The sequence below is a fragment of the Rhinolophus ferrumequinum genome, chromosome 28 (genome assembly GCF_004115265.2).
Source record: "Rhinolophus ferrumequinum isolate MPI-CBG mRhiFer1 chromosome 28, mRhiFer1_v1.p, whole genome shotgun sequence".
NCBI lineage: Eukaryota > Metazoa > Chordata > Mammalia > Chiroptera > Rhinolophidae > Rhinolophus > Rhinolophus ferrumequinum.
Genome location: NC_046311.1, coordinates 5,521,883 through 5,532,456, shown reverse-complemented (window position 1 = coordinate 5,532,456; position 10,574 = coordinate 5,521,883). Strand labels below are relative to the sequence as shown.

General features: G+C 52.2%; 1 protein-coding gene across 6 annotated transcripts in view; it reads right to left on the bottom strand.

Annotated features, from left to right (window-relative positions):
* Positions 1-7,968: 7,968 nt before the first annotated feature.
* The window catches only part of NTRK3 (neurotrophic receptor tyrosine kinase 3), a 317,709-nt gene continuing 315,103 nt past the window's right edge, over positions 7,969-10,574 (bottom strand). For all 6 annotated transcript variants that reach the window (XM_033100325.1, XM_033100331.1, XM_033100324.1 and 3 more), the window contains one exon: positions 7,969-8,378. In XM_033100325.1, coding sequence (XP_032956216.1) covers positions 8,193-8,378 — 186 coding nt within the window. In that variant the 3' untranslated portion in view covers positions 7,969-8,192. The remainder of the gene's footprint in view (positions 8,379-10,574) is intronic.

Sequence of the window (10,574 nt, the reverse complement as noted above, 5' to 3'; positions counted from 1 at the left end):
CTGCATCACGGTTAGGTTTGGTTTTGCGTTTCTCTGAGAAAAGTAGTCCAGCCTTTAAATACGAACGTTCTGAACACCCAGGATTTAGTCTTCCTTGCAAAAGCCCTAAGTCCATAAACGATCCGTAGTGCAGAAGATCAAAGGCTGGGTGATGGTAATTAAAAACCAACAGCAACAGTGAGCTACAGATCAAGCTAAGAAACTGCAGGCCTGGTGCACACTTCTATACACATAGAAACTAGCGAGAGAAACACAAATGGGGCACACGGGCGTGTTGGACCATCGTGGACCACTAGGAGTGTAAAGGGGTGTCTGTGTGTGTGTGCATTCTGTGTGTGCATGTGAACGTAGCATAATAAAAAAGATGAGTGTAGTTTACACAATGTCACTACGTGAACTTGAGCATCTAGAACAAAATAGAACACTGATAACTGCTTTTAAATAAAGATCCAGCTTGCTTCTGTATGACTGCAACGTCACTTGGCCCAGAAATCTATTTTCTTAGTCAAAGATCACAAGGTCCTTCCCGGGCGGAAGCTTTCATTTCTCCTAAAGAAATAGCTGAGAATATACAGAGATCCTGGTTACTCATTTTAAAGACACAGTAGGAAAAGCAATTTCGGAATCGGAATCAGAAAAACCCCAGAGAAATTTGTGCTCCGGACTTCAGGGTAAACTATTCTAAATCCTGAGGTGAGTTCCCCAAAACGCCCTTGGGTGAGGCGAGCAGCGCTACAAAGTCTGAAGGTGGCCGCATCTAAACGATAGGGCTTTTCTGAAGACGTTTGGTGTTACGTGTGGCCCTCGCTTGTAGAGAAGTTGTGATTTCAGCGTTGGGGTTTCCACAGGCTGCCCGTGTCTCCACGTGGCACCACACAGTGAATTAGAAAGGGTTTTTTCTGGTCATTCTGGAGCCCATCCTCCGGTAAAAAGAGAGCTGCCAAGCGAAGGCTTGGGGAACAGCTCCATCCCCCGTCTCAACCAGGAGGAGGAGGAGCTGGGGCTGCTGCCTCTCTTGGAAGGACCACAGGAAACACCTGCCCAGACACAGGACAAGCCCTTTGTCCGTCTGAACCCCATGCCCCACCTGGCCACCTGGCAGCAGCCATGACTGTTGCATCTGGACCTGGCAGTGCTTGAAGGACTGCAGCCCAGGGCAGGCTCGTGGACGCAGGGCACTCGAAGTCTGTATAAACCATTTCCCTTTGTGCACCTTGGAGATACGCTGCAAAACCGTTTGTCATCAGCAGAGTGGCTCTCATGCCTTGATGTGCAGTCCCCTCAGGGGAAAACCAATGCCATGACAACCAGTGTCACCCCGACTGAGCAGACAGCCTGACTCAGCACCGCGGTCAGAGAGAGGTCCAAACTCCATCTCCTGGCGTCTGATTCCAGCCATGGCTCCTCTGCTCCGGGAGGCTCAGGGTTCACGGACGGAGGTGCAGTGGGTGGGGAAGGAAGAGGGTGGGCCAGCGAGGGTGCCAGGTGGGAAGGGAGAGGTCCACCGCATGCGTCTCCGTGAGCTTGCGGTTACGTCACCGCACAGGGTTTCATGTAGATGTCACGCTGCCGGACAGCACTGAAATGCCTCCAGGGCAAGGCTCCTGCACACGTCTTAATACAGCAGTCAATTCCATCCTGTCCGCAGGTAATGGAAGTTTTTGCTTTGTGTGCCGAATCATTCAGCACCAATTTTCTCACTGTTTGAAGTCCACACTGTTTGTGGTCCCAGGATTCACCTCGAATTAAGACTTCCATGGAGTCTGAGAAGCCCGGTTGTGCATCCCATGGAAGCAGGAGAATAGGACCCAAAGTGGGGTGGATGCGGGAGCAGAAAAAGGGAAAAAAATGTAAGAAAGTCTTCTTTACTGAGATTTCCTTCTCTACTGCAGAAAGCAAAAAGCAGATCGTCTGGACCCGGTTTATTTCTTCTCTCCAGAGGTGGGCTCAGAGATATCTGCTATGTCCAGGAGCTGCTGATACCTCGCCGAGAAAAAAACAAAACAAAACAAAAAACAAAGCATTTGTTCATTTGCCTGTGCCCTACCACTAACAGATGACAAAATTCATTTGTTTGGGTTTTTTTAGTGACTCCCAGGCACTCTTCTTCAATGAAAGAATAACTGCCAGACTTGAGTTTTCCCATCTTCCACTGGGCTTCAGGGATGTTGCACCCCAAAGAATGTCGGAGGACACAGTGACGATCCGGTCTCCCAATCTAAAGTGGGAAGAAACCAATTTCTCTCACAAGATGTTACACTGGAAAGCAAGACCTGGGCACCAAGCGCTTCTCAGAAGCAGACGTCCAACCAACCAGCCCTTCCTCATTTATGTCCTATCGATAAATCTTTTATTAGAAACCGCTAGCTTTGTTGGCCATAAGTATTTCTTGCAAGCTGCAAGCTTGGGCCATGGCACTGCACACGAAGCAGCGTGTGCCTCGGTGACTGGGAAAAATCCGTGGAGCTCACTGCCTGCCTCTGCACGACGGGAGAGAGCCCTGGCGGAAGACACCATCTCCTACCGCACATGTCAACCCAGACCTTGTTTTCACTTTGGAGTGCAGTTCAAGAGGAAGGAGGATCTTCATTTTCTTACTTTGATCAAGAATTCCACGTACTTTGAGCCGCCCCCAATCTCCACGAATCTCCTTGTGAAACAGAAAGGTCTCTGCCGGCACACTGAGGCTTGGGACAGAGACGTCTCCCGTTGCAAAGCACAGAGCTTGTTTCGGCAGTCAAGGGAGGCCTGCACGCCAAGAATGCAGCAGGGTAACGGGAATCAGAAGCCAAGATTCAAGCCCTTCGGGTGGACAGCACGCTCACAGCAAGTCCTAATCCCCAGTGCAGTGACACAGATAGTCACCTCGTCCACAGTTGGCAACGCCTTTCAGAAAGAGCCACATCTGTCAGCATCTCACACTCTCTCTGTCCCATTCCCGCTAGGGGCTGGTTCCCCCTGCAGTGTGCGGGAATTCAATATCAACCCCCCAAATGGGGGGGAATGGGGGGTTCCTGGGTCACCTATCAGACGACCAGGAAGAGGAGTTTTCAGATGCTCGGAAAGGTGTCATCAGCATCACTGAATTCAGGGAGCACCAAAGGATCAAACTTCACGAGATGACAGATTTCCCATCACTACCTTTCTGAGTGTCTCTTAGGCCAGTCCATCCCTGGATTGCTCATCCCTGAGAAATGGAAAGCTCAAGGAGACCAAACATTAGGGAATTCGCTGACTCCACGCAGACCTTCACGGAAGCCATTCCAACGAAAGACACAGATACGAGCACACAAGGCACAGAGGCCTACGCTTTCCTGAGGATGACACTCCCAGAACAGTTTCTGAAGCCTATCTTGATCTCTCAATAATAATACAAAACTTGGAATTTTCCTTTAACACTTATCAAGTGTCGGCTAAAACAAATTTATTGGATACCCAAGAAGAGGCTAGTGCTCTGGGGACCAAAGATATAGTGGCTACGGCACCAAGCTCTTGGGTTAAAGGTGCCTGTTTGCTCCAAGGCAAATGCCATTGGGTTTTCCAGCCGGTTGGCTCCCAGCCACAGCTGGTAATAGACATTCCAGGGATGTGTGAAGGGTGGCTCTCTAGGCTGCGGGCAGATGTGCTCACTGAATGAATATCTAGAGATGTTCCTTTGTTCCAGATTCTGAGCAAAGTGCAGGGGAGACCCAAAGCCTCAAGACTGCGCATTGCAATAAGAATACCTCGAATCAAGACAATACTGCTGCCGTCTGGTTTGGAAAAGTGGGACAAGGAAGGCATTAAGTCACTGCTGCATGGAAAAGAACTCTGGTGACTAGTCTGCAACGTACAACGCTGCCCTCGCTCCAACTTCCTAGCTCCATACAACAGCAGTTAAAGGTAAGACTCTTGGTTTTAGACCCGGAGTTCAGAGAGGCAGTCACTAAGCCTTCCTTATTCCCCTTCTACGGTCAATGTATTGCCACTGGTAACTTTCCCTCCTCTCCCTCCTTATTTGTCTTTCATTTTTCTCCCTTTTTTCTAACAAACAAGGTTAAAAAAGAAAAGAAAGGTGGGATCAGAACACAGATTTTGTTGTTGTTGTTGTTGTTGTTAACTGAAAGGGACTCTAGGAATATCTACTACAATCTCATAAGTCTCAGATGAAACATGTGATAACCTGAGGACACAGCTGACTTGGCCGAGGTCACCATGGGTAACTGAGAAGAACGCCAGGAATTCCGATGGTCTCCCCACCACCCCACATTCCCACCTGACTTTCCGTATACCCTGTACTCTCCTGGCACGACTGACTCCCTTTTGCTTGTGACATGAGTCTCATGCAGCCCCAGAAACTGGCTGACCGCTCTCCTGTTGGTGTTGGTTTCTGCAGTATTTAGCACCAAAAATATTTGCACTAGTGTAGTCTGCAAAGTAAGCATCACCAGAGAAGGAGGATGGTGTCCAATTTGAACCCAGAAGGAGCAAGGCTCCTTTGTGTGCCGGGCTGATTTGTGCACGATCTGCTGAGTGGAGGGGGTGCCGAATCGTTTACTAACGGAGGCTCAGGGACCCTGCAGGCCCAGTCAGAGGTCAGAGACGCAGAGGGAGGGCAGCAAGCGGTTCACGCCCCTAGTGCAGAACTGGGAGGACCCGTGGCCATGGCATTGTACTCCAAGGTGGGCCCCCAACAGCAAGTCCGTCATGCTCAGTGCAGGCGGAGACCAGTGAGGAGACCGTGGCGGAGACAGCAGCGTGGGTGACCACGAGCCCCCACCAATAGTCCTGACAGAGCTCACGCCAAGCTAACGGTCTGTTAGAACGTGGACTCTGGTGTGGAGGGAGGAGAGTGGGATGGACTGGTGTGGCCACGCTGGCCAAAGGGATGTCATGTCAAGACCCATGTAACCACAGTAAGCGCTTTAAAAATAAATACATAAATAAATAAATAAACCTGCGCCAGTGCTTTTTGGGTGCGCAGAAAGGCTAGGACGAGAAAGGAGTCTTAGCCCTCCCTCGGGGCCGAAAGTAGCTACAGACACCCCTGAATTGCTGCGCTGCAGGGGCAAAGGAGGAGACGAGTGTCACATTGGAGCCCGCGCCTGCCCAGGCCTAGGGACCCTCAGTGGCAACTGCCCCCTTCCCAGGCACGGCGTGCAGAGGGCTGTCTGGACATTCTGAGCGGTACTGAGCAAAATGACACTGTGACTCAATGCACACAGAATCCTAGAATTGCAGAGGTACGAAGGGCCAGAGATGAGCAAGTACAGCCCTCATTTTGCAGATGGGGAAAGACACACAGTAGAGAGAGTCCAATGGTTCCTGTCCCATGACAGGCGGCACACATCCCACTTACCCCAGAGCTCCACATTCTCCTTCAGTCGCCACAGCCCTACTCTCTGCCTCCTTCACTATCCAAGACACCTTTCATTTTTTCACTTGCCACGGTTCATAAGTGAACATGTAAAGTAGACTCTGCACAGAGTCCAGCCAGGGCAGCAAGAGAGCACATCCTCCCTCGACTCCTCCCGGCTCTGCCACCCCTTTCCTTCTGCTCTACGGCAGGCAGCCGCTTACGATGGACATGACCCCAAGGAGGCCTGCGGGATGAAGACGAGAACAATCTGCCAACTCCGGTCTCCTGTGATGTTCCTTGTTCCCAGAGGAATCGCCTTCTCCCGTTAGGCCACGGCGACTCAGTGCCCTGAGCCGAAACCCTAACACGTTTCTCACTCCCAGTTGCTCACCAGCCTCCAGACCCTTCCACCCCTTCCTCCCAGCCTTTCAGTGACTATGAGGTTCTAGAAACACAGTCTAGAAGATGGAAGCCACATGGGGTCTGCTTGGAGGAGGATGTGGCAGCTCCAGGAAGGGGCTTTGGAACCTCCCATCTAACCACGAGACGTGTCCCCCTCTGCTACTCCAGAGGGATCCTACCTTGCACACCTTTCCATTCCTAACCCAGCTCAAAACCAGACTGCATAGATCCATCCAGCATTACCAGCCGGCGAGAGCCCGAGGGCCTCCTGGGGGAAAGACAAGAGGGGTTGTTGCCTTGGGGTAGATAGCAAAGGACTCCTACAGGTGGTCAAGCCAAAGAGCTCTCCCCCAAAGCCCTGGGGGCTGGGAGCACAGCTCAGAGAAAACCCACCCCACGCTCTAGCCCCTTCCCGCCCTCCCCGGCCAGCTGAGCAGCTCACTGATCCCTGAATCCCAACCACGACCTGTGGCCTGCAGTGCGAGCACAGCTCTTTTCCATTTGAGTAAAAACATTTGTTGGTCTAAAAAAAGAAGCGAAAGCACAGACACAGAATCCAGTCCTGAGCCCACACGGGAGGCCCACGCCGCACAGGACCCAGATGTCCAGGCTGAGGAGGTCCCTTAAGCTGGCAGCGCAGGGTGCAGGTCACAGGCGCCAGAGGCTCTGACTGGGCAAAAACCCGTCCATTAGGCAGCTCCGTGCAGGGGTGAGGTGGAGGGGCTGGTGGCCTGGGAGAGACACATCCGCTGCTCCCCAGCAGGAGGGCTCTGTGGGGCGGGCTGTTGGCTTCCATTTGGTTGTTGTCACGCAGCAGGGCGGCCCTGATACGTGTCCGTGTTGCTTGACAGCAGCAGTCAGGAAAGCAGTGATCCCCCCAGTGCAGGGGCAGAGGTTGCTGACAGCCCAGACGCTTCATTCTCTCTCCCTGGTCAGGGCTCCGATCTCATTAAGATGCAGAGCCCGTGGCAGTGGCCCTGCGAGGACAGCTCCCGCAGAAGCCTCGCCCTTCCCCCTGCCCCCACCCGCAAAGGCGATTCCTCAGCCCCTGCATTTTCCCAGCAGCCCCAAGGCAGATGCATCAATCCTTCCAGGGCTGGCAACGTGAGGAGAATGCCAAGGGGCCGGGCACAGGTACCACACAGACTCTCCGCCTGGCTCCTGAAGCACACGCAGCCAGCCTTCCCAGCAGGCTCCCTCCCCACAGGTGGGTTTACCTGGGACCTGAGGCGGCCCAGGACCTGTCGGCGAGGATCTCGGGCCAGCAGAAAGAGACAGAGGACCCAGAGGGGCACACCTTCGAACCACCTATAAGGATTAAGTCTCCTGCTTTGGGATCGTGTGTCCACATGTGCAGACAACGTGGCGTATGGCCCGACCTCCCAACTCGAGGAAGGCCTGAATGTGGGAGTGGGGTCACAGAGTCCTCCCAATAAGGAAAGGACAGAAGGTGATGCCTTGGGAGGGTCCAGGTTGCGGCTTGTTCTTCCACGGTTCTTTCAGTCCAGAAAGCCCAGTTCTTCAAGTTCAGAGAATAGAAGACCCTGTCGGTTCTAGCAAGGAACTTGATCATGATTTATACCCAAGTCCACTGTCGTTGTGGTTTTCTTTCATTGTTGTGATGTGCTCGGTGTTTACCTGTAGGTGCCATCACCGACTCCCAAAAGCATCAGGACCACACTTTCTAGAACAGACACATTAGAAAACTGTCTGGAAGTGGAGGAAAGAGGGGAGGCACAGAGACAATGGCCCGGGGAGACACGAGGCGCCTGGCCGGTCTTATTTCCTTGCTGAGCACAGTCGACGCGCTCTGCCCAGGCTCCGGCTCAGAGCGTGAGGGCAACACACCTGTGCAGGTGAGCAGTGAGTCCTGCCCACCCCAGCTCCGCCTGTCCCAACCTGAAGATGGTCTCCCTGTCCCTGCAACGTCATGGTCTTCTGCTCCGAAAAGCTACAGCTGAAGAGGCGTGGCCCACAGCTCAAGTCAAAGGGAATTTTCATTTGTGTCCGTAATAGTTAAGATTTTCTGAGTTGTGGTTAGTCTTGTGGTTTCTGTGTCAGCAGCTCCTCTCTGTGTTAGAGGAGAAGGTATCTCTCTGTAGATATAGATAGTTTTATATATGTGTATATGTGTGTGTGTGTGTGTGTGTGTATGTATACATGTATACATATATATACACACACACACACATATATATGTATACACACACACAAACACACACACACACATATATATATATATACATACATATGTATGCCAAACTGCCTTACAGGGTTTTTTTCTTTTTATTTTTTTTTCAGTGTTGTATGTGTAGCAGGCACTTGAGTTTATATGAAGATGTTCGCTTCAGTCAAGGATGGAAGAAAAGAGTTGGGAGGTGGAAAGGCAGGGGGATGTGAGGCCAGGGAGAGAAGAGGCAACAGAGTATGAACTCGTGACGACCAGCCACCACTAGCCGAGGACGTCCAGGTAGATTGGGGTGGCTTTCCCTAGAGCGTGGAGGATTTTGTAGATTTCCTTGATGTTTAGCCGCTGCTGCGGTTCCCTCTGCCAGCACCCCAGCATGACGTCATACACCTCTTTGGGGCAGACTCGGGGCCGCTCCAAAACACGGCCTTGGGTGATGCACTCAATGACCTGAAAAAGTGAGGACACTGCATCAGAGCTCAGAAGGCCACCACTTCATGGATGAGCGTCACAGCACAGCGGGGTCCCCGCACGCACAGGCTGAGGGCCAGAGACAGCGTGGGATTTCCTGTCTGTCCTGCGCGTGGGTCGCGAGAACAGTGAGCACACGGGCCTGGGCCAGGCCTCCGTGGCCACCCAGGGACTCTTCCTGTGACTTCACTGCTCCTCTCTAGACCTGAAGCCCTCTGGGTGACAGGTGCCTTCATTTTCCACGTGGCAGTGGGGACTGGCCTCTGACCTGTCCCTCCTCCCCTTTAAGCCTGTGGGACTTTGAAACGCCCTAGAAGGAGCTCCCTAAGACTCCGCCCCTGAGCGCCCACTTCCGGGCCAGCTCCGGTGTCACAGTCTCTGTGCCTGTCTCCACACGTACCTCCAAGCCACTACATAGGTCCCTCTCTCAGCAAGACCCACCCTCCCCTGCTCTCTGCACTAAACCATGTATCCCATTTTCTTTTAAAGTCCTAAACAGTGGGCCAAGATGCTGGATTCACCACCGCCCCATTCGGTGGCCACTGCACGTCAGCTGACCTCACAGGATCTCAGCACCCTCCTCTGTACAACGGGATGCACTGTCTGCTTTGAGCCCCTCCGAGGGGTGTTGTGAGGCCCAATGAGGACGAGAAAAGGGACCACCTGGCCCAACCTCCAAAGGGAAGGCCCTTAGGGGGAGCAGGAAGGGAGCAAAGAGCGTCCGGCTGGACCAGCCCAGCTGGCCACTCAGGACCAAACCTGTCGTTGGAGATTCCCCCGAGGAACTTCTTTGCTGATGCTGACCACGTGAATTTTCAAGGTTTCAGCTTCTAGTTCTCAGTTTCAACTTCACTAACTACTAACGCTACCTCTGTGTCACCTGGGCCAAGTTACTTACCCTCAATTGCAGTTTCCTCACATAGGTTGTGCACATAGGTTGCGATGACAAAAACACACAGAATCTCTAGCTGAGTATCTGAAAAATGTTACTTCCCCAATTTTGCCCCCATTGGTATTTATTTGGGCGAGGGATGTGCCTTATTTCTCCTTCTAGCTCCTGATGCATCTTGTCTGGGGTTGCCTCGTGCCATCCCGACCTTGGGATGGCTTGTCAAACCATCATGCGCCAGTCCCTACCTGGTCCTATTCATCCCGGAGTCGGCAATGGCTCACTCAGCTCATTTTGCTGCCAGCCTGACAGGTCTCCAGCAGCTCACATGCCTTTTTCTTGTAGGGACCCCATTTCTACCCTCTGTTACCTCTGTCCCATGGAAAGGGATCCAGTTCAAACTGCAGCAGCAGCTGCTAACGCTAAGATCTAAAGTACTCAGTGGTGTGGCCCATGTGGGACTATCCAGGTTCTGAATTTCATCATCAGTGACAGCCAGTATTTGGCTGTTGGGTGGGTGGAGAGGGAGAGGTGGCTGCGGGGTAGGAAGCCTGCCTTCAAGGCCAATGTCTCCCCAGGGAGTGTTAGAAGTACCGCGAACACCTTGCTGGCTGCTGTGAGCCAGCGTTGGGGTCCAGGACAGATCTGCCGCTGAGGTCAGCAGTGCCCTCAGCCCAGACCTTCTCTGTCCAGGGGCTCCCACACTGCGTGCAGGCTGCGCTCAGGGTGCATGTCTGTGTGGGTGTGCGTGTACGTGTGTGCATGTGTGTGAGGGTGCATGCACGCATGCATGTGTGTGTACGTGTGTGAGGGTGCATGCATGTGTGTGCACGTGTGAAGGTGCGTGCACGCATGCACGTGTGTGCACATGTATGTGTGTGTGCTTATCAGCAATCCCACCCCTGGGAAAACAGTAACAATTTTTAAAAGCACCACAACAAATGGGTTCTGACATACGCTCTTTCATTTTTGTAAAAGGTCATTGAACTGTTTTGTCCAACTTTGGGAAATGTGATCAGGACCCATCACAGCTTGTGAATGATAAGATCTCCCAGATTGAAAGAAATGCCTTCGTTTCAGTCCTTGAACTTCAAGTGAGTAGTCAGGGCATAGGGAAGCAAAGATGAACATAGCTTCAAAGAAGGAAGATACTTTCTTAAATATTGAGACACGATTCCAATATTAAAAATTCCTTGTGTTCACATTTTCTGGGAAAACAGAAAGCCGTAAATAAATTGCAATCTGGCATAGGTCTGCTGAGTTGGGAGACCAAGCCTCTTATTGTC